Source organism: Melopsittacus undulatus, chromosome 5, assembly GCF_012275295.1.
Source record: "Melopsittacus undulatus isolate bMelUnd1 chromosome 5, bMelUnd1.mat.Z, whole genome shotgun sequence".
NCBI classification, from domain to species: domain Eukaryota; kingdom Metazoa; phylum Chordata; class Aves; order Psittaciformes; family Psittaculidae; genus Melopsittacus; species Melopsittacus undulatus.
In genome coordinates this window covers 82,461,065-82,485,007 of record NC_047531.1, presented here as the reverse complement: position 1 = coordinate 82,485,007, position 23,943 = coordinate 82,461,065, and the positions used below count along the sequence as shown (strand labels likewise).

General features: G+C 40.1%; 1 protein-coding gene across 1 annotated transcript in view; it reads left to right on the top strand.

Annotated features, from left to right (window-relative positions):
* The first annotated feature begins 5,050 nt into the window (after positions 1 to 5,050).
* IRAG2 (inositol 1,4,5-triphosphate receptor associated 2) overlaps positions 5,051 to 23,943 on the top strand; it is a 38,836-nt gene continuing 19,943 nt past the window's right edge. Inside the window, exons 1-18 of the mRNA XM_034063255.1 lie at positions 5,051 to 5,645; positions 6,000 to 6,110; positions 6,812 to 6,992; positions 7,210 to 7,286; positions 7,380 to 7,458; positions 8,065 to 8,223; positions 9,326 to 9,443; positions 10,826 to 10,876; positions 12,064 to 12,141; positions 12,684 to 12,740; positions 15,095 to 15,154; positions 15,264 to 15,328; positions 15,423 to 15,522; positions 17,113 to 17,244; positions 17,535 to 17,636; positions 20,971 to 21,134; positions 22,590 to 22,704; positions 23,129 to 23,291. Coding sequence (XP_033919146.1) covers positions 5,051 to 5,645; positions 6,000 to 6,110; positions 6,812 to 6,992; positions 7,210 to 7,286; positions 7,380 to 7,458; positions 8,065 to 8,223; positions 9,326 to 9,443; positions 10,826 to 10,876; positions 12,064 to 12,141; positions 12,684 to 12,740; positions 15,095 to 15,154; positions 15,264 to 15,328; positions 15,423 to 15,522; positions 17,113 to 17,244; positions 17,535 to 17,636; positions 20,971 to 21,134; positions 22,590 to 22,704; positions 23,129 to 23,291 — 2,407 coding nt within the window. The remainder of the gene's footprint in view (positions 5,646 to 5,999; positions 6,111 to 6,811; positions 6,993 to 7,209; positions 7,287 to 7,379; positions 7,459 to 8,064; positions 8,224 to 9,325; positions 9,444 to 10,825; positions 10,877 to 12,063; positions 12,142 to 12,683; positions 12,741 to 15,094; positions 15,155 to 15,263; positions 15,329 to 15,422; positions 15,523 to 17,112; positions 17,245 to 17,534; positions 17,637 to 20,970; positions 21,135 to 22,589; positions 22,705 to 23,128; positions 23,292 to 23,943) is intronic.

Below are 23,943 nucleotides of genomic sequence, written 5' to 3'. Positions count from 1 at the left end.
AATACATTTTGTCAGACATTTTATATCACACAAACATGTTTTTCAGTATCATTTTTCAGAATAACTTACAGAATCATAGAATAGTTTGGTCTGCAAGGGACCTTAAAGGTCATCTGAGTCCAACCCCCCTGCAATAAGCAGGGACACTTTCAGCTTCTCCAGAAACTACTGTTTTCAGAAGTATATTGATGAAAAAGAAGAACTTCAAGGCATAGTTATAAGTTAAGTATGCTATGTGAGGTGAGTAATGTTTAAAAGTATCAGGAAAAAGTAGAAATCCACAAGTATATGAAAGATGTACACATCAGAAAGAGGTACTGCTTCTGAAGTCAGTGCACCATAAGATGTGTTCTTATGGTACAACAGGTTGTTTTCAGCAATGGAGAAGTCTGGGCCAAACACCAGGAAAAAAAGTCCAGCTGAAGAACAGTTTTATCTAGTTTGAAAGTTGGAAAAGAGACCTGACCATCTGAGTATAGCCATTTACAGAGTGCATTAGCAGAAGCTGTCCAGCTCTTCAGACAGGCAGACACTACTGAATGTATCTCACAGAACATATGTTTCTCTAACGACAGAAGCATCAAAGGCCAAGGAGTCATCTGACCTTTTCTTCCACCCCCATGAACTTGGCAAAGAGGATTATTGTCTTTGTCAAGAGGCTACCTAGCGGGCTACAAAGGATGATGAGCATTACGCACGCAGTCATCTCCTCTTGACTGAGTAGTACATTTGTCACACAGTCTCACCCATGGAGCTGGGCAAGAAATGTAGGCTGCTGCTGAGCAGCTGAATGCTGACGTTTTGTTGTAAACAGTGGATGGAATTGGGAGAGACAAAAAAAGGCAAGTTACACTGAGGGACTGCACAATAACCAGACAGGTGTCAGAGACTGAAAGAGCCTGCACCATGTCCTTAACAAAGTGCCCAACCTCTGTGAGCATGGTCCATAAAATGTGCTGCTTCTTGGGTAAAATGGTTTTCTTTTCACACACATGCCATGAGGGATGAGGAGGTGTTGATATATTTATATAGAAATGCACATAATTATATGTAAAGTACATAAGTTATGTAAAGGAAAATGTTGTTAAAGGCTGAACAGGAAACCCTGGGCAGCATTTTCAAGAGAAAACAAATACCTTAGGAGCTCTGCTGTATTAACATTTGTTAAATATTGGAAACATTTGTCCTCAATATTCACCCATGCATGCTAGTACATAAGATACACTTTACCCTTAAATAGCATGTATTTCAATCCCACCATGCAGAGAACAGGAATGTTGCTAAAATAAGAGGTTTTTTTGTGTTACACTGTTGTAACAACAAATGTTGTTGTTTGAAACAAAGCTTGGTTCTAGAGGAAGAAGTCCAATACAAGGTAAAATAAATACCTTTACCTGATGCACCAGGTCATCAGAACAGACAGGCATTTTAGGTGCTCCCAAAGTGAGTGGAAAACCACTTTAACCAAGCCTGTGAGTGCCTATCTATCTCAGTTCACAGTGAAGCTCTATGCAAAACACAGTGTAGCCCAGCAAAGATGGACTGTGAGCCAGTTGGCTTGAACTACACACCAAGCAAATTAGGAGGGTGGGAATTTCCTGCTGCTGGACCCTTCCCCACTACCCCCTAACCCATTGTAGACTGGGATATGTCATTTCTCCACGGGTTTGGAGAAGTCTGATGGGCTATGCAGTTAGTAGGCACTGGGCAGGCAAGAGCATTCCCTCAACAACATTGTTCTATTTCCAGTTATTTGTACAGCATATATCAAAGATCCATGCTCTTAAAATGCAAATCTTTTCTTTTGAGATTTTAATCCCAAAGAGAGCACTTGGTTATCAGTCCTAATGCAAAACTCTTGTTTTGACTCACAGAACCAAGTGCCGAGCAGACAGTGACACAGAGACTCTTTAATGCATCAGCCTAAGACTTCAGTGTTTGACTTCCTTTAAAAGGTAGTAAGAACTATGAAATCTATACAGTGTCTTGCTACTCTGCTCCAACTGTCACAAGAAAAACTATGAGAGATCTGCTCCTTCCTGAAACTTTGCAGTAGGTGGGAAAAGTAAGACAGAACTGCTAATAGTAAGAAACATCCCAGATACCTGAGTTGAGACACATCAGTAACCTATAGCATTGTTTTCCTCACCATATTAAAAGTAAGGGTAGGATAGCAGGGAGACTTTGGGATGCATATGAAATTGCAGGCAATTCATTTAGCTGCAGGAGAGATGGGGCTGAGGGAGGAAGGGCTAGAAAGCTGGAGAGAGATGTTTGATTTGCACCTCGTTGCAGTTCATTGCCCCTCCCAGACCTAAAGTTGAGTGGCAGACACAAGTGTACCTTGTAAAACTGATTTCCCATCAAAGGAGTTCCCTGCTAATTTGAGTAGCATAGGCCATTTAGGTAGCTCTCCTCAGGGGAACAGCTAAAATAGCTTTTGTTATCGTGTGCTATCTGTATCAGAGAGGAAAAGAAGGTATTTTTTCCATATGCTAGAGTAAGTATGAGGTCTTGGACTGTTTCTTTTCTTAAAATGGGGAATTATAAGCAACATTTAAAAACATATTGCAAATGATCAGACTAGTATTCTTTAATGGAGTGTTTGAAAGCTCTTGTGTACTCATAGAACATAATAAAATCTTAATGTTTTTAAGTTCTTTGCATCTCTAAACTAGGAGACTGCTACAACTTTCTGCAACTTATTTTTAAGGAGTAAATATTTTAAAACAGCCATAATAATAAAAAGCAGTCTCATTTTTAAAGTTATTCTAAAATTCTCAGTATTGTTATTTTTTAAGTGTTCCTGTGGCTAAGGAATGCTTAACCAGTTAAGGAATTAAGGTAACATTGCTACTTACAGTGCTAGAAAAATGAAATTATAGCTCTTGAGACTGTATATATAAAACCAAACTGCTGGCATACAGGAAGCTTGCAATAAAACAATTGAAGTAAAGCAGTAAGTGTTTAAGTTTCTTGCACTGTAGATTAACAAATACTTACATGTGTTTTTTTTCTCTTTGCCTCACAAAGTTATGCAAGTTGCAGCTCTTGTGTTAAATGCTAGTGAAGGTTGATGCTGGTTTGGGAAAAGAATTGTTGGTGTTTTTACCTAAAAGCAGGGAGCAAACTTCCTTTTGGGGAAGGTGGGAAGTCACTTCCTTTTGTTTCTTGATTCAGAGTCTGAGCATAAAGACACAGTTCAGTGAGGTCTATATCTGTCTGGGGACAAGATGTTATTTGTACTATACAGGGGGAAATCCCTTCAGGGTCAAGGAGTCTGGTGTTCTGCCCCTGTGAGCAGCCGTGTCAGTGCCTCTCACATGCACACGTTACCTTGTGAGCTGTACTTGCAAAGATGCTGTTTAATTTTCCTCTCTACCCCAACAGAAGTCTGGTCTCTGGTGATGCTATTCTGATAGGATGGCTATGAGTAAAACCCCAGTCCCAGAGGGTTTTACTGAGGATAGTTTTACTGAGGTTTTATCTGAGGATGGTTGTTGTCAGTCATGTAGGTTATACAGTTGACATATACTGGACTCTTCACTGCTTCCCTGTTTATTGCTTTTAAACAAGTGTTGGGGTTTGTGTGTTCTTTGGATTTTGCTTTTTAATGTTGTATATAATCTCGTAGAGAGAAGCAATTCAATGTGTTTTCAGAGCTGAGGAGCTGAAAGTGATAGAGTAGTATAAGATAAGTATGTAGTTGCAACACTAGGTGCAAGATATTGCTTAAAATCTGATTCTTGGGAGTTTTGGCTAGCTCTATCTGGTACAGTAATATTTTAGTAATATATCTCTTACACTGATGTAGATGTCATAGCTAAATTCCAGTAATATTACTTGTTTCCCTCTTTTTTTGAGGTGAGAAACTGAGAGTGAAATCTGCAGTGGCACAGTGTCACATGGAAACTCTTAACTACTCAGTTCAGAAGTGGCTGCAAATGGCAGAGTAAAGATTAATGTCTCCCTTGAAATGTGGCTTTATTGCTGCTAAATGCACCCTTCCATGCCTTGGTCACACACATGCGCCCCGCACTACCTTCCCACCCACCTGCCTTTTTAGATATTGCCTGACATAATAGATAATGAAAAACCAAATGGGAAGATGTGCCTCTGTAGGGTATGTTGCTTGGGCAGTTGCCTGTGTGGTGGCATGAGAGCTGTAGCTGTGGCTAATTGGTAAAAGACACAACTGGGTTTTGATTTTTGATTTGTGAAATGTGAAAACTCTTGTTGCTCTTCCTTTTCCTACCCCATCCCCAGCCCTGTACCTGCAAAGAGCAACCCCAGAAAGACAGACTTATATTTTCCTGCAAGTAAGCTACATTTAAGTCTTGGCTTCGGAAACATGTCACAAGATGATTTCAGGAAAGCTGCAGCCTCGAATACTTCAACCACCTTGTGAGGTTTGACTGTGAAGCCACAGAAAGAGATCAGAAACTGATGATGTCTGTAGCTGTAGGTGGTACCTGCAATAAATGGTTGGACAATTGCTGCTGTTAGACCTCAGCAAAATACATGGAACCAGTGAAATAAGAACTGCTACAGATGTGATCGGAAGTAATAGTTACAAAAGTTGTGTGAGGAGTTCCATTTCTTTCATATAAAAATGAAATGCCCAATGTGGGATAAATTTGTCTGAGTAATATTGCTGAGTGCTTCCTTTAATCTGAACAGGTAATCAGCTGCTAGGTCACAGGGAGTTCCACAGGGTTTTTCTAGTTCCTTCCCTCTCTGCCTTCCCCCATCTCTGTCATGGTTATTGTATTTAAGAATAAGCAGTGAGATTTCAGGAAGTATTTCTTTGTTTCTTCCCCACCTTTTCCAAATCCATGTGACTTCTAGTTCCCTGGAGAACTAAATGTGAAGACTGAAGGCTTCTGTCACAGCTGGTATGTGGAGCAAAGATTATCAAACCACTTACTACTGAAGCTCCAAGTCTGCTGAACAAAAAACTGGCTCAGGCAATATGTGTCTGTGGATCATCCTGACTCTTGTATCATGTCCCTGTTCTTTCCAGGTATTTTGCAGGAGAGGGGAATTGAAAATGTCTTCAGAACCTGGAGCTAACAAACGGCATCATAACCCAGTGGACAGCATATGCAGAAAGATCAAATCTATCCAAATGATGGACCAAGTCTCTAATCCTGCTTTGCAGATACCAAAGTTTCAGTCGCGGAGCTTTGACAGTCCACAGTGCAATGTCAGAAAAAACCTAGAAGAACTACTGAAGAAAAGAACTTTCAGAAGCCATGACAGTACTGATCCGCACTTAATCAGTCCCAGCTCTGACAGCATGTTCTCTGCAGACCTGCAGTTGCTGTCACCTTGTCTTGGTCACATGTCTGACTCCAGTCCTATAAATGCTACGTATTCAATCATTAAAAGAAAAGAGAGACCCAGCAGCTCATGGATGCCAGTATGTGCCATTGAGAGCTGTTCTCCATCCTACTTCAGATCCAGAGAGGTCGATACTCAAAACAAGCTGTCTGCTTTATCAAATATTGAATCTAAAGATGTGTCTCACGAACAGAAATATCTCACATCAAGTCCAAATTTATATTACTTCACCCCTGATAAAAAGTCAGAAAGTGCTGTGAAACGATCTCCTGTGCCAAAGAGCTCATCTTTGAGTGAAAGAGGTAAGAATCCTGGGGGGAGAAAAACCTCCCAGTCCAAAATCCTAGAGAGCTGAGTACTCAGCCTACATAGATAACATTTAGTTACCACTTAAACTAGTAACGATATGTTTTAGAATAATTCAAATTTAGTAAGACAGCAGAAAGCACCGAGTAAAATCTAAAATTTACTCTATAAATTATTAATGTGAATATAAAAAGTGAGGAAGTAATGAGTCAAATCAAAAACTTAAATCTACTAATTCCTTTTTTTGTGGAGATTTGGCTTTTAATTTAGTCTGCCTTTAATATAAAGAGTTTAGATGTGGTTTCTGTTGTGCCTGAGTCACTATGGACAATAACAAACATCCTTCATAGGTTGGAAGCAGTCACTGGAGTACAAAACTGACACCACGCATGATGGGAGCTTGGTCTGTGAAGAAGACCTACTGACCACCATTTTCTATGCATGTGACGTAGACCAAACAGGTTTGCCAGTGACTTTTAGTTGCTCTGTTTTGCTCTTCTATCAACAAATTTCAAGGTTCAGATTGTGTTATGGTTCCTGAGACATGATATATGATAGACTAACTAGCTCGCTTAGCTAGGTGGCTGTATGCGTGGCAGATGCAGAATAGAGGTCTGTGCCTCTTTTGCATGGTGCTTGTCCCCCTCCTCAGTCCCCTTCCCCCTCAGCACATCTTTGCCTTATTTTAAGGCAGAGGAAGTACAGGTACAATCTGCTTCTAGTAGTCAGCCTTACTGGAAATGACTGTAATTTCTTTTAGGCTTTTTCCTGTGAAAAAAACTTTGGGAAACTTCAGAGCAAAAGAGAATTCCTTTGACTTCCACCTCAAACATGAGAAAGGAGCTGTCTTGTAGACAATGTTAGTCACAGGGTTTGCACAATTTGATGAGAGATCTAAAAATAGTAGCATTGTAAATGTATTGAATTTGTTCTTAAACTGGAGTCCAAAAATTGAATAAACTGGATTTTCATACTTCTGTATTTAAAAAGAATGAACTAAACTTCCTTTATGGAAGAACTGCAGGGATCACTTGCTTGTCTACAGCTCTTGAAGGCAACTGAATACACACCAGTGCAGATGAGTAGCTTGCCCTTCTACAGCTCTTTATAATTGTCTACTGGATGTAAGAGTCTGGCACATGGGCATCTGTATCTGTTTTAGGAAAAGTTGCAGTTTCCAAGATAGTTGATTATTTGAGACATACAACCAGTCGGGGGTTGGAAGATAGCGGTCTTGAAGAGCTGTGCAACATGCTTGACCCAGATCAGAAAGACATCTCCATGGACCTGGAAACATATCATGCCATCATGAAAGAGTGGATTGAAGACTGTAAGAGTAAATGGTAATAGCTTTTTGTCAATCTATCTCATAAAAGCTTCTGTAAGAACAGGAGAGAGTTCTCTTGTGGCTTGTGTCTTCTGCATTCTGTAGCAAAGATGTTATCAGGACACTGTGACCACTGTGTGGGTTTTGGCTGACAGCTTTTGGATCTAAAAGTTGGTAAGCGATCCAGTGTCACACTGATTTTGTGGTTCTTGATGCTGGTTTGTTTTCTTCAGGAAAGATGGTGCCACTGAGGAACCAGCAGCAAGCATGGAAGACCTGGAATCCAAAGTGTATAAAACCACCCCTGAAGGTGCAGACTGTTTCAGTCTGGAAAACTCCATTTTCTCACTCTGTACTATGTATGTACTATGTGTACTAACACACCACCCCACACTTCTTTCAGCAAAAAAGACAACTGTCCGGATGAATGTTACGTCGGGAAGCTTGGAAGCCTTTGGGGGTGATGTGTCTAGAGGAGACTTGTAAGTCCATTCAAGCAATTCCTTCTCTGAAGCTCCTACTCCTAGCTTTGAAATACTTGAGAGCTACTTCTGAGAACTACTGTTACAGAAAACTTTCTTGGTAGAGTTTCTAATGCTGATGTGTCTGTAGTAGCTCTTGTTGCTACCACATTCTTCCTCACAGCTTCTACTCAGGCTTAAAAACACACTGGTAATTCTTTCTACTGATATCTCTGTTCTTCTGTGTCCATTTGTCTCTTTAATTCCTCGTGGTCTGCATTTTGCTTTGTGTTTTCCTTTTTCTATTAGTACTTTCCCTAAGTTCCCAGGTTTATGTGACAATAGAAGACATTATCTCCTGAAAATCTGGTAGCACATCTTTATTTCAAGGAGCATTAAAAAAAAGTACTTAAAACCAAACTGGTTCCTGGTGAATTAGAGACCTGATCTGGAGGTGATCTTGTATCTCAGTGCAGAACAAATGACAGTACACTGCAGCATTACAAGTCCTCTGTGGGATCTCCTCTCACCTCTCTTATCAGTGCAGCACAGCATCAGGATTTTTTGACAGTCTAAATTGGATCAAATCGCCTTTCTCAGTCTTTCCTTGTTTGGTTACTGGAACAGGGAGACTTCTGACTTGATAATCTGTGTTGCGGACCTGCAATACAACAACCAGAAGCTTCAGGAGGAGAACAGTAAGCTGAAGCTCACACTGGAAGCTGTGGATGAGACCAACAATAAGCTATTGGCAGATAATGAGGATCTACGTCAACAAATAAAAAGGTGGGAGACCCTGATGCCACCAGGTCTGCAGTGTAATGGCCATGGGCAGACCTATCTGCTTTCCAAGTGATCCAGCCTCGCTTCGTGCTTTTAACCTCACCAGTGCTTCATGGCAGCAACTTCCAACAGCTCAATTATTCTGCTCTGTGCCTCCTGGTTCTTATAAAACCAGAAGGTGTTATAAGTCATTCATTTAAGCCATTCCTCTTAAAGCCTGGCTCTTGCAGCACAAGTTGCTACAAGCGCACACAGGCAAAATCTTAGGGTAAAGCAAAATCAAAGAAATAAAGTAGAAATAATATTTTTTTAAATGCTTAATATTACTAAGAGAACAACTAAGCACTGGAAGGCTTCCAGTCCCAGACTACATGCTTGCTGACAAGCAGAGGGGAAATAAGTGTCTATGAGCTGGTTTGCTAGTCCCTTGAGGAACTAAAGTGAGGTTTCTGACTAGTTTAGTATTGCTGCAGCCTGGGGACCCATCAATGCCACAAGTACAAGCCTTTATTTACAGTAAGTTCATAATGCTAGTCTGACTTAACTAATTCAAGTGTGATATAGTTATGTGACCTGCGAAACCATTCCCAGTATCTTCTGGGGAGTTTAAGTCAGGAGTCTGCAGGGTCGCTGGCACGGGATATATGCCCTCATGTTGGACCATGGTCCCAGGAGTACTCTGCAGCCTAGGAAAGATAGCACCACTTATCCTTGAAAAATGAACTGAAATGGTTTCCTGAACTGCTAACAGTGAAGTGCTCTAAAGATGAGGTATGTGCTCAGGTAACCTGATATTTGACTATAACAAGCTAGGTTGTAGGCGAATGCAAACAAAAGCATGCCATTTTGGATGTTATGTTTGCCTGGGGTTTTATCCCTTAGAATGAGAGTGGAAGGGGTTGATAAACAAAGGGTAACTCCATGAGCATTTATTTACTGGACAAAAATGACAGGCTTGCACTTGACTGTTGATCTTATGTGAAATATCTGTACCAAAGCAAGTCCCTGGTGGCTTCTAAAAATACTGCTCTTGGTATTTCAAGCCTATCTAATGACCAATAGTAACTCACTAAAGTTTATCTGGATTTCCTTTCCCCCCATGCAGCATCCAGCATTCCGTGTTGAAAGCCAAATCACTGGAAGAAGAACTAGAAGAAGCAAAAAACAACCTGAACCTGTTGGAAGAGAAAAGACAACAGGTTCTCTGGCAGAATAAACAGCTAGTAGGTGCTTTTGTTTCTTAGCTTACTTTGTACAGCATCTCATACTTTAGTGCAGCAACAGCACTGTTGCTCAAACTGTAAAGATCAGCAGTATGAGCTCCTCTGTGCCAGTAGGTACTGGAAAGTTTTGAGGGTGTTTTGAAATGTGATTTATTAGTTTTACAAAACCAATGTGAAGTTTCTTCAAACTAGTGTCAGTTGGAATTAATAAAACAATGAAAAGGGACAGTCTTGCATATAATTATGCTTGAAGACAACAGCTCTTGTGCTGCCGTCATGAAATTCACATGACTTCTAAAATCAACAGAGACAGGAAATTTTGTTCAGATGCCCATATAACTTTTCCAAAACACCCTATGTTACTGCCAATGTCTGTATGGGTTGGTAGATATGACAAGGAGCTATGAGAAATCTTTCTATTCTGGACTGGCAGATGGAAGCCAGGCAGCACACCTTGGTGTGTCTCAAAGAACACAAGCTGCCTACATGACAGCATCTGGATTGAACACCAGGTGTCTGAATATCAAAGCCTGTCTTGACTGTGAGAGGTGTGAAGCAGTCTGGTAACAAGGGAGCTGTGGCTGCAGCTTTGGCAGGTGTTTCCAGACACCAGAGAGTGTATGTTTGCGTTGATGCCATGCGTGACGTTCACACTGCAGTGGCATCACTGTGTTTTGCTGTGTGGGTGCAGCTGTAAATTGGTGCTCCACAGTGCTCTGTGCTGTTGATGGGGGGAAATTAGCAATGAAAAAGGCTTTCATGCCAAGCAAGAACACAAGATTTCCTTTTTGTGCTTTCCTGCTGCAGTGTGTGTATATTATTGATCTGCTTTAATTTGAGATCACATGTATAACTCACCTTGTGAGAAGGAGGTGGGGTGGGAGAGAGAAATATTATTAGAAGCTTTGTAGTTGTGCTTATAATTCCCTTAGTTACTGTTCCCTGTGCAGTGGAGGCACCGCCTGGGATATGGCTATGTTTCTTCATGTCTGATATGAAAAAAGTGTAGTGTGGCACATAGGCTTTCTAGTTCTGTCTTTACTCAAGCATGAGTGCAACTAGACTTCCTCTTTTTGGTCTTAACACCTCCTTCATATCACTTAGTGGTCTGAGTTTTACCCTGATTTGAAATGCCTGTGCCAACCCTTCAGTGAAGGTTCATGAACTGGGTCTGCCTTAGTACTTCCCTTTTGGCTGTGCTCTCTGAAGCAAAGGAATGCCACACCACAGCTTCATGTTGGGCTCTGGAGGTGTTTGTGGCCTGTTGCTCTCTGGCTTAGTTTGGCTTTGAATGTTGAACTTGACATGTTAAAAACAAAATATTTCTTTTAATATTTTTAATATTTTTTAATATTTCTTTTTCTTTTGATAAACCTGACCAGGAAAAAGAAAATCAGTCTCTTGTCATCAAAGTTACTTCTCTCCAGGAAGAGGTAAAATAAATCATGGTTTTTGCAAGTACATGTTCTTGTCTAACTAAAAGCTTACTTTTAAGAAATAAAACATTTGTTAGACTTTGAAGCCTGACATGTTATTAGGTTATCAAGATACCTTTCATTTTACAAGGGTAACTTCTCATAAAACTCTGTATCTTGAAGCTGCACTGTGCTTCAGACTTTCCATCTGCTAAGTAAGGATACAAGGTTGGGAGAAGCATGAGGGACAGGGACAAACAGCTGCTTTTTCTCCCTCTTCTTCAAAGCTTTATAGGCAAATTAAAAATATTTCAGCTGTATTATAACTATATATGTAATATTATAACTATATTGAAGCAATCTAAACTGAACACTTTTTGATGTTCACTTCTGTTTCCTTCCTTTAAGATACAAAGGAGGAATCTTGTATAGAAATGTAACTCCAAAAAAATTACGCAGTGTCTGAAGGCTCCACTTGCAGATAGATCCATTGGCACTGGCTAAGGACCTGCATGAGGCTTGTGGGGAATATACTTCTAGTGGAGCTGTATCTCTTGGTTGGTTTTGGTTTTGTTGGGTTTTTTTCCCTTTTTTCTCTTCTTTCATTTTTCTGTTTGGTGTTTTCTTGTTTGGAGAAGAGCCATTCACCACTTTATTTCGTTAAATGTTTTATAAGTCAGTTTTTTATCTGGTGATCAAATGTTTTAATACTTGCTTACAGCCTGTATCTTAGACTACTTAGGATGAAAGAGAGAAACAAGTTATATTATGCATAGTAGTGAAAAGAGGCACTTCATGGATTTGGGGATCTCATGATACCGACATCATAGTCATTGTTTTTTGCATGCTTACCATGCTCAAGATTAGTCTTTCTGAAAAGCTTGCAATTCCTAATAGCTATTAAACCACATTTTTCCTAAAATAATCCTCATGCTGCAGGCCTGAAAGCTTTTCCTTAGCTTTTTGGGTCTGCTTATAAATCACATTTTGAAGGTTTTTCTGTTTTAACAGTGCTCTAGAGAAATGAGGGGAAAAAGGAGCAGAAACAGCTTCAGCGGTGAAAGCACATAGAATGCATGTGCATAAATACTGGTAGTGCTTTAGAGTAGGCAGCACCTTGGGGGTGGAGATGTCATTTTGCCTAGTTTCTTCAAGAAGAAACTGTCAATCAATTCAGCTGTGCCTGTACACTCTATCTTGTTTAGAATATTAGGAACAGCATGGATACCGATGGACTTCAAAAGAAGATATTGGAGCTGTCTAAAAATGCAGCAGAACTTCAAGTAAGCATTTCAACTCTAGGAGGAACAGAAGGACAACCTATAGATTACTTTTGTCTAGTGAGAAGAATTTCTGCTTCTGGAAGGTAGACAGCCCTGAACCTGCCTTTGTTAACTGCAGTGCAATTAGACTATGTGACAGTTTGACTAAGAAAGCTGCTGTCTGGATGTTAAAAACTGGGTTGACATAACCAGTCCACAGTTCCATTATTTCCTTTAAGGAAAAAACTTTTCCCTTTAGAAAACCTTTTTCCCACTGATTGAGAAAATATGTTAGAAAGCTGTGCTTTGGCTGATCTTGCTGAAACTATTACCCTGAACAGACAAGAGGAAAAATTATGACTGTGAAAGCTGAGAAGCTTTCACTTTTAACTGGGTACAAGATTTGAACTTTGAAGAACATCATCTAAGATACTCAAAGAACCCGATTTTTCTAAAATAGGAACATTAACAACCATTTTTCCCTTTCAAGTAGGACACAGGAACAGACTTGTGTTATAGTACATACCAATGACAGGAGTATTTTTGATCTTTTCATTCTTTAGATACAAGTGCATACCTATGAGACCACTGTGGTGAATAAAGAGGCAAGCTTGATCCAGGTTAGTTGCTCTTACTCCATTATTGTCTTGACTGAAAATACTGATTATGGGATGCTTTGTAAAAAGGCAAGGCAATAGTCTTCACTATGGCACTTTTATTTCTACTGTTATCACACTACAGAACCTGAGCCTATAAATTGCTTCAAAGTAGGCGAGAACTGCTTTAGGACCTGGTTATGAGTCAGCATAAATAAAGGTTTCAGGATTCTGATTTTGTTTAAAAAAAGAAAAATAAAATCACAACTTATTAAAACAAAACAAACTTGCAAACTTCAGAAAAACATCCAGAAGCTTCTAAAGGCCACAGGCTACTTCTGTTAACACCTGATGAAAGAACGTACCTGCAGAAGTTCCTTTGCTCTGTGTTTTACTTCAATTGCTTAAGTTTTGTACCTAACTGATTTAGAGCCCAACGGAAAAGCAAAGTTGTCCTTTCTCATTAGTGAGGTTGAATTACCTAGGCCAAACATTTCTGGTGTTGGTTTAAAACCTGTGTTTTGTATTAGAAAGCAAAGACATAAGACTACGTAAGGGCATTGAAATTCTCTGGATTCATGAATTATGCAGATAGCCTTCTAGGCTAATGGAATTTCTATTTAGCAGGGCAGGTTCTAAATCAGCTGATGAAATATTTGGCTATTGGGCTGTTTGTAAAAATCAATTTTGCAGCTGAATTCAAAGAGTGACAACCTGATTTCAGTGTGATCCTGCAATAACTTTGTACCAGAGTGTTTTTTAATGGGGTTTTTGGTTTGTTTTATTTTTATAACCAAAGCAGCTTAAGGGTAGAAATGAATTAACTATTTCTTTTTGGTGTGTTTTTAAATAGCTTTCACTCCTCCCTCCTTGAATGATTCAAAACTTTTGTGGCTTTGTTAGTATCCTTTAATTTTAAAAAGACTTTTATAGTTTATTGACTAAATGGGAATTTTGAATGGAGACTGCATGTTCTTGTAGATAAAGGTGACCATTTTGTATAACCTTGAAGAAACAGGTATGGAAAACTGAATTGTTGGCTTTAGGATCTGTGGTATTAAGATTCACCTGTAAGCTAGAAAAAGACTTCTCATAGTTTTTATACAAAGGAAGATTGGATAGGATTGTTGGTTATCGAAAAGTATTATCATAGAATCATAGAATAGTTAGGATTGGAAAGGGCCTTAAGATCATCCAGTTCCAACCCCTCTGCCATGGGCAGGGACACCTCACACTAAACCATATCACTCAAGGCTTCATCCAACCTGGTCTTGAACACTGCCAGGGATGGAGCATTCACTACCTCCCTGGGCATTATGCCAACCTTTCTTTTCCAGGCCTGCAGAAAGTACATGAAGATAGATAACACTTTGGGGTTCTGGAAGATTTGTGTGTGGTTTTATTGTTGTTGTTGTTGGTTTGGGTTTTGTTTTTTTTTTTTAATTATTATTATTTTTATTGGGTTTTGGGTTTGGCTTTTTTGGTTTTGTTTCTTGTTTTGTTTTGTTTTATTTTATTTTATACCTTCAGCATCATACATCAGTTTTCTCTACTAAGGCTGGAAACTTCGTTCCATAACCTTGCTTTTCCTGTTTAGCTTTCTGTGTGCTTCATCTCTTTCAAAACCATCAACTATTTTTAAAGATAAAGAGTAGGAAGAACTGTAGATAAAAGGGGTGAGAGGACCAGAACTCCTACTTGAAATTCCTGTTTTTTCTAAGAAATTCTCTACTTGTCTGTGCAATCTTCTATTGTAATGGCATTACATGAGTGAAGCCCATTGCTGGTTCGTGATGTTAAGAAAGCTACTACTTTTACTAACTCCTCAGTCTTACCATGAGGGTTGATATTCTCTCTATCAGCTCTTTCATTAGGTGGTGTTTAATCTGATGAGTGTTATGCCCTATGTCTTTAACCATGAAAACTAATGAGAATAAACTCTGAATATTGCAACCAGTTTTAAGGATCAGTTGGGATTAAAACTCTTGTTCATAGTCCAGTTTTTCATCTAAACACAGAGTGCTTCCATTTAGCTTAAGAAGTCAATGCTGGTACAAAACCAGGTAAATAATAAAGCGTAGAAACTGGAAAGAGATTTTCTGTCTCCTTAATTTTAGGAGCTACACAGAAAAGGTCATCCAAGTGCTTTGTTAGCCAGTATGCAAGGTAATTCACTGTATTCTTTAAATTTTGCAACTATTTCTATGTTATGTAATCAGGCTGCTGCTCAAACCTAAATAGCACAGCTTACTGCTATGATGCAGGATTGAGTATAGTGTTATTCTGGTTACAATACATCATAGCCATAAGTGTTACAAATGTACTTCAATGTGCTAGTAGTTGGGTTGTGTCATTCAAAGGCTTTTTTTTCTCCACAGAAAGAGCAGGACATCAAAGAACTGAAGTTAACCATTGTGGAATGTTCTTCAATAATAGAGGTATGGGACCAAGTTTAGTTTTTTGACTACTAGAGGAGAAAGCATGCATATCCTTTGCTTATTTTGCATGACAAACTAATGCTCTAACCAGGTCTGATATATGTTCTAGACTTTGCGGACAGAAAAGAATAAGTTACTGGAGAACATGCAGTACATGCAGCAAGAGCTGATCTCGTGAGTATTGCAAACAAGCCCTGTGAAATGCAGTCAAAAGTCAAAAAGGGAGGATGCGTTAGTTTTATTTATTCATTTTTCTTGCTTCTTTTAGAAATGGGTTGAATTTCCCATTGTTGTGCAAATTGAACTGCAATACTCCTGAAGGGACAAATTCACTGCACTGTGAACTGGAACTTGCTCAGTCTTCCGAGGTATGACTCAAATCTTTACTGAATATCATTCCAGTGTCTTGCACCAGTTGGGAAGAACAAAACTCATTCCCTGTAGATCATTAGGTAGCCTTGGAATTCAGTCATTAATCCTACTATACAAGCATAGAATGTGAAGGTTACATTATTGTGCCAGGTACTCTGGAGAAAGTACAAAGAAAAACAAAGCACTTGGAGATCTAAAAGAAATGAGACTTTAAAAGTAAATCTGGCAGAGCTAGAGTCATGCATGTAGCTGGCAGACTTACGGGAGAAGACATGAGTTTTCAAATACATAAAGGCTATTATGCGGCAGGAAGTAACAGTCTGTTTTCTTCATGTACCGCCTAGATGAGATATGAACAATGATTTTCAATTGAAGGAGGGGAAACTTCATTTTCCTTGAGATCTAATGTAGTGAAAAGGAAAACTGAGCATTAAGTAGTCACCTTGACAGGGTTGTAGAGTCTTCACCTAATTTATTCTTTAGGAGCTCTGATGAGCATCTGCCTGTAGGTACTGTTCCCTTGCTCCTCAGCAGATACAATGGAGACTGGTCTTTGGGGGCACATCACTGCCCCAGTGAGGTCTTTGAATAGTAACTCAGAGGAGGATAGAGGAGTCATCCTTCTGAGTCTGGCACAGGCTGACACAACATTAGTGCTGCAGTTGAGCCTGTTGGTTTGGAGTCGTAGTGTCCCCCACGTTCTCTGCAGAACACCTGGCATGTGGTTTGGTGACTTCTAGGAGCTATGCTTTTGATCAGACAAGCTTCACATAACACTGCAAGTTTGGTCTCTAATTTATTGTTCTTGGAGCTTTCTAGCACTCCAATGGGGAAGAACTGAAAAGAATCCTAAAACCGATTTATATGTACATTGTGGTTTTGGCTAAGATTTTTATCTGAGCTATTCTGTGCCCATTTCCCTAAAGGTATTCCATGGATTCCAGTCCTTCCTGACAGTGCTGTCTTCCCTTCAAATGCAAGCTGTGTCACAAAGCTGATATCCCATATATGCTATCGCAGGGGTTTTTCTTGTACAACTTTCCCGTGTTTTTACATGTGATGCATTTGCAAAGAGTTAACATTTGCCACAGGAAAAGAAAAAAATCTAGAAATGGACTAAAACTACAGGCCTGGAAAAGAGACATACTTGGCTAGGCAGCTCCATTTCGAAAGTAAAGTACAATCCCCTACTACAGCTCCCCATAGCCACAGTGAGTCACTGTGTTTGCCTCTCAGATGTTGCAATGAGACACAATTCCATCAAATCACCTGTAAAGCAAGTAATGGCTCTGCTTGTTCATCACTTGGTATAGCCTCTTCTGAATAAAGATAACTAATTATTGACTTTCTCTTGCTTACTCCCAATGTGAAAATTGCATTGGATCACTCTGCAGCTTGGCTAGCTTGCTTTTCTCTTTTTAAATCCCCATGACATGAAAAGCTTTTACAAGTTTCAAGTTTCAGTAGCTCTGACCTTCTGGTAAATACAACACAGGGATACTTCAGAGAAGTCTAAATGTCACTGATGCTCGTTTGCAATAAGGAGATGTCAAAATAAACTAGCTGGCTCTTCCATCTCTTCAAAGATTACCAAGACTGAATGGACATCCCTGGATGAAACACTGGACCATGAAGTGCTGGTTTTACTTCAGGGACCTGAATATGGGGGAGAAAAATTCAAGGCTGTCATGCGAAATCTGGTCAGTGGCAGAGCTCATGTGAATGAGGATATGGTCTTCTATTGGCCTTCTAACTGAGGGGTCTCCTAGCACTGATACTGGGATCATGTTTATTCCTTCTGAAAAATGAATAGCAGCTTTGGGAGTGGAGCAGGGGGTGTACTCTAACAGTGTCACTTGGCACCTACGCTAACACTGTCACTTATAACCTGGGTAATTCTAGGCTGTGTCAGACTAGTACTGAAAATGCCATAGTTTGGGGTTTGGTTGGTTGGGGTTTTTTTTCTTATTTGGTTGGTTTTGTTTGATTTGATTTTCTTCTTTTTCAGCAAGAGGAAGCCTCTGAAGCAGAGGAGCTGATAATGGCTTCTTTACAATGGGTAAAAGATTCTGATGTGAGCATGCAACATGTCTGGGAAAGAAAGCTTGTGGTAAGCAACTGTTTCTCTAAAGCTGTTTTATGCAATAGTGGGGCTGTGCAAAAGCTTGAGGTCGGTATCTAACTGCTGTGTGTTATGTATATTAATTACTTGAGATCACAGCAGTATGTTTGGGGGCTGGAGATGGCTGTATGGAGAGAAATAGTCTTTTGTAACTTCTTTTGTGAGGAGGAGGAGGAAGGAGATGATTGCTTTTCCCTTAAATACTGTGCTTTTCCTGACTTGTCTTGTGCAAGAGCTCACTGTTAAAACTGTTCTTGAAGGAAAGGGTAGATGAAGCAAGTCAATTTGAAGATGAAAATGAGGTCAGATGGCAATGCTATACTGTGTGAGCTATGAAGCTTGTCTGCCCACTACATGCTTCTCTGTGCCTTGAGCACCTATTTTCTACTGTGCTCTGAATCTGACTACAATATTAGTTGGTTTCACCACTGGGGAGGATGGAGGTGGCTTTATAACCAGGCTTCCAAATCAAAACCTTTATAGCATTTGCTTTCTTTTGAAAGGCAGAGAACTCTGTTTTTTCTGGTCATGCTCCACAAGAAAAGTTCCTACAAAACCATCTTTTACAACTGAATCTAATGTATTTTTACTTTTACTTGTACCTTTCATGAGGCTTCAAAGTAAAGGCTTTTGCTCAAGGCAACCAGCAAAAATAACTTGCCTATGTGATAGCAGCAGTCTGCAGGCACAGCTCAACTCTTTGTATTGTTCCCTCCTTCCCTCCTGTGTAACAGCATAGGTTCTGAATTCTCATCTCACAGGATGAAGCCTTTTCCTCTAGCCAACCCCTTCTTGCTAATCTGTTGTTAGGAGCACTGCTATGGAAAACCCCACCAAGCTGTATATTGATGCTGTCTTCCAGCATCCTTAATAGATGCAAAAACTCAGTTCATCCCACTTGGGTAATAGCAGGTGGCTTCACAGTATGTGCTGCTTTAAGCTGTTAGTTTTTAAGCAGAAACCTACCCTTTTCCTCTAGTGCTGCAAAATGCTGTAGGTGACCCTCTTTGTCTTTCCTGGGCAGGCGTGAGCAATCATTGAAGCCATCCAGTCCTGCAGCCAGCTTTAAGTTTGGGGTGTTTCTGTCTTTTTAATGCAAGTCCTGAAAGCTTTCCTTTGGAGAATGTGCAAGTGTCTCTGTCTCTTCACCCTTATATGACTTTGGGTAGACTCTAGGAAACTTCCGGCTCCTGCATTGCTGTAGCAGTTTGATTTTGACTAAAAACTTCCTCCTTCAAAGCTGTCACAGCTGAAAAATGCTTGTTAAATTACCATGCATGTTGGGATCATATTCCTGTTAAACATGTGAAGCTAATACCTTCTGGTGTGGGTGTTGGAGTTGAGTTCCAAAACTGTCTAGACAAGGCCCTTAGTGACATGGTTTAGTGGTGGACTTGGCAAACCTGGGGTAACTGTTGGACTTGATGATCTTAAAGGTCTTTTCTAACCTAGTTGATTCTATGATTCTATGGCAAATGAATACTATTCTGGCTCCTAGATAACAATGTATTTGAAAACTACATAAACAAAGGATCAAAGAACAAGGTTCTTCAGAAATACAAGGGCCCATCTTTCTGGACTTGTAGGGATGGGAAGTGACTACATGTCAAATGTATTGTCTTCACTTAACTATATCAGCCCAGATGTATGGGAAATATGATAGATGGAGCTGAACAACAGTAGATCCAAAAGAGAAAAATTCAAAGTAACTTCTTCTAACCTTAGAGTTTTTGTAGACAAATGAATTATTAAATCTTGGACTACATATTCCCACTTAAAGCCTAAACACTTCCCCACCATTTCCTGTGAAATATATTATGGACATGTTCTGGGATTTAATATTTTTAAGCATGTTTAAAGTATATTACTCATAGACTAAATTTTAAGTCTGTTTTTGTGCACATATACATATATTTAAGCATACCTAGTTTTTACCAGCACCATCTATTTCACCTTTCTGCTGAAGATAATACTCTGTCATACATGCTCTGCTAAGCCTATGGAACTTAAGTGTCAAAACCATGTTATTTCTAAGAGTGAGTGCTGCCTGCCTTGGCTGAGAAACTGGTCTTCAGGATGTGGGCATTTGCGTATGGGCACATTCCATGTCATCCTAGTAAACCTATCTAGTTCTGGCAGCTGGGTTTTTGGTTTTTGGGTTTTTTTCGTAGCATGACACTGGATGTGTTTTTTTGTTTGAAGCTCACAAATAACTTTAGGCTCTAACGTTATCTAGCACGTAGATAGCGTAGCCCATGTTCTAGAATTTATGTTTTCCCCTTTGAACTAATGTAAAGTCCCAGAATTAGGAACCTCATTTCTACCTGACCTTTGTTTGATTTTCATTAAGCATCCTTTATAATTCACTATTTTGCATGTTCTGTTGAACAAAGAGGACTGGATTTTTCACTCTCAGTACTTTACACTGCAAGTTACTGTTTAGAGAAATAGAGGATTCTATGTTACTTAACACCTCATTATTACTCTCTTCCCCTTTTCTTCCTACAAATCAGAGGCAAAACTGAAAGCCCTTGTCACAGGTAATCTCTTGGACATTTTTCATCTGCTAGATATGCACTCAAGCTGATATATGCATTTACCATTGTTTGGTTGGGTTTTATTTTGCTGCAATACAAACTCAAAATGGTGCCAGTGGACTTAGTTGTCTTTTGAGGAAATGGTTACAGAAGTCTAAATTATCCATTTTAGTCCTTCCTGCAAGATAGTCATTATTAAAACTTCACTTATGAAATATGTTTTCCATTGCTGTATCTGCACATCTTGTGACAGAGTTTTTCTGGGGTAAGCTAAGACTGTCTCCTGTACCATGTAATACTTACTGTGTATTTGTTTTACAAGGGATAAAGAGGAAGAGAAGTATCTGTGAACCCAATGCAATGCTCCATCTTAACGTCTCAAAGTACTAAAACTTGGCAGCAGTCTAGTCTGTATATCCCCACACCCCATCAGATTCAGGTGTCAGAAGACACAGGTTTGAAGTTTAGGCAGCTTTGTTAAGCTGTTAGACTGCAGAAAACACTTCTGTACAACACAAACATTCATTTCTCCTTTATAACTTTTTCTTTATTAACATGTATTTTTCAATATTTCTCCCTGTTCCCCCACCCCAACCAGATGCTGTGTGAGCAGATGGCAAAATATTGTCAGTTATCCACCTTCTTTACTGCTGATAGTGTTGGATGTAGGTGATGATACTAAATGGTGGAACAGAAATCAGTTCTTATCTCACCATGGTTCTGGTTTACTCCCTCTCTCTACTCCTCATCTAATCACATGGCAGTTCAGTTTCAAAATCCCACAGGTTCTCAAGCAAGAACTAGGAGAAAAAAGACACCTTTGGATCCAGAAACTTCATCTCTTGGAAAAATACAAAGAATCCCTAGATAAGGATCTTATTCAAATGGCATCCAACCTGAGGAGAACCAAGACAGAGCAACTTCACCTAAGGAAAGAGCTCTCTGCCAGGTACCCCTTCAAAGCAGTGTGCCTTTCTGGTTTTGGTTCATTGTTGTTTGCCTAGCCTTTTGGGGAGGGAGGGTGGTTTGGGGTTGGTTTTGTCTGGTGGAATAAAGTTTACTGAGTTCTGAAGACATTTCACAGAGGAAACTAACTGATGTTCTGGAGTTGATCTCATTCTAGCATAACATTTACACTATGTGGGAGTTAAGGTTTATGTATGAGCTAACACACGATCTTGGAGATGTCTTTGAAAACACCAGGGAGACTACAGACTGAGCAGTTAAAGCAAGAGGGCACTGCCTATCTAGCAGGTGCCACCATTAAATAAACTGCTGGGTTTTGTGTGAAGCACAGGACCTGTAAAATACATTTCTGCAGGTGTTATTGTGTTGGGAGACAGCTGCTAAGCCAGACAATGTAACTTTTCAGTTCATTAAGGGTATAGCTTCAACAGTTATTAAATATGAAAACATAACCTTAAACTTCAGTTTATCGGCACATGGCTCCTGCTATGAGTTTTGATGTGACAAATATGGCAGCAAAAGACAGTAGGGGTAAAACTGCCTGCCAGCCCTCTCCTCAGACATTCAAGGAAGTAGCTAGTCAAGGGTGTTTTGTTGTTTTGGGTTTGGGTTTTTTGCTTGATTTGGGGTTTTTTGGCTTTTTTTGGGGGAGGTGTTTGTGTATTTTTCCGGAACAAGTGATCTGAATTTGCTCTTTGTGGACAAGCTTACCCATAGTGTCAGCCTTCTGCTATCCTACAGTAAATGTAACTTCTTACGCATATGCCTTTACCTGGGTTTGGGGTATAAGCAGCTTCCTAGGGCTTTGCATCCCTGAGAGCTACCACGAAGCAGACACACTACTCTTCTGCCTGACTTACCTTCTGCTTAACGTTGTTAATGTAGACCTCCCACATGCTCTGCCTTCACTCAGGAAGGCACTTATACTGATAGCTTTATTTCTTAAAGCTGCCTTTCTGCTTCAAAACTGTTTGTGGTGGTAGCAATAAGGAAAAAACATGTAAGTTGGAGAAGAAATGGGCAAAAGGTTTGGGCAATGGAAAAGAAAGGGTTCCTTGAAAGCTATCATCCTTATACTGGTGCTGGTGGCATCTGCTTGCCAGATCTTGCTCTTTGAGTATTCCCTAGATATTCCAGGAGCTGATACACAGCTGGCTGGGCCTGGCACACCAATTGCACTGTTCAGCAGGGACAAACCAGGGAAAAGCTCTATCCCTTTCCTAATTCTGGAAGTGCTGCACAAAAGCCTTATCTGCCTATTGGGTTGAATTGTGCTTAGAAAGAACCAGGTCCCTGGTGCTGGATCCTGAACTGCAGTATGTAACAGCTGAATGTGGTTCTTGATGCATGTCTTGACAGCGAGCATGTGTCATCTCCCGGGCATGCCTGCTCTGAAATGTCAGTAACTGATTGTGGTTTGCGTGCTTCCACCCTGCAGACAACGTGAGATAGAAACTGTCAAACAGTTACAAGAAGAAACTGCTGGCCAGGCAGAAGCCCTTGGTTTAGAGCTGCAAAGAGCTACGAAGCAGCTTGAGGATGCCAGCAAACAGGTAAGGGATGCTCTAGTTCCTACACAGGAAACAAGCAGATGCAAAAGGCTACGTACAATGCATCGCTGCCCTTCGGAAAGGAAATCGCGTGTTTGGAATGCAGTGCCTCACTGCAAAAGTGGAACCAGCAGAGGAAGTAAAATTTGAGGGGGTGGTGACAACAGTTTGCTGATGAAAGAGGCAGCATTGCATATTTGTGGTGGCTTAAAAAAAAAGAACAGAAAAAAAGCCCAAAAATAGCTTCCATACACAGTCCACCCCAGTGTAAAAATGCAGAAGTTCAGAGGGAGCTTTATCACTTCCTGAGAAAGAACAGATGCAGTTTGGTTTCATTTACATGAACTGTAGAGGCTCCTTGTGTTAGCCAGGCTGCTTTATTTCCTTTTTATTCCCTTCTTTCTCTTAAATATTGGTTTCTGCTTAGGCGAAGGATCAAGTTGAAGCATTTCACTCTGCTTGTGAGGAAGCCGCATCCTTGAAATGCAAGTTAGAGGAAGCCATTTCTGAGCAGCAGAAACTCAAGGATGTGAATGAAGCTTTAACAAGCACTTGCCAGTTGCTTCAAGAAAAGGTGGAATACCAGAAAAGTGAGTAACTACTTTCAGTCTTGCATGGGCAAATCCTTATGGATTAGTTATGGCAAGGGGCAATAAGGCTGATCTGCAGGTCATCCGGTAAAATGCTCTCTGGAGTCTTTGTCTTTCTCTTTCTTTCTCTTTTCCTTTCTCCTTTGACATCTGCAGCCATGGCATCTGGGCTGAGTCAGGTGGGATCCCAGTGTGAGTGGGTGTTGGGCTGGACCAGAGCTGCAGAACCTCCTAACAAAACCTGCAATTCCAGAAGGAAAGGGTTAGCAACTCCATGGGAGGCACAGGCATTCCTTTATCAAAGGTGCTGTCCCCACACCTGGATATCCCACCTTACTCCAAACAAAATCATACTTCTTTCCTAAGCTCCCTGTACCAAAAAGAACTGGTTTTGTTCTGTATTCTGCTTCTTTTTGCTTTCTATTTTTGAATAACTGTATGGTACTAGATTGCTCTCTTTAGTGGAAAACAATCATGTCATTGCATCATACACATACAACTTTTGCTACAGAACCACAGAAACTTTATATTATCTCTTGCTCACTTGCTGACATAAACACCCTAAAAGCTTGGGCAATTAGAGAACGCAGTAGTTTGATTCCAGCACATGGCTTTTTCTCTGCAAATTCAGGAGTGTATTTCACTTGCTTAC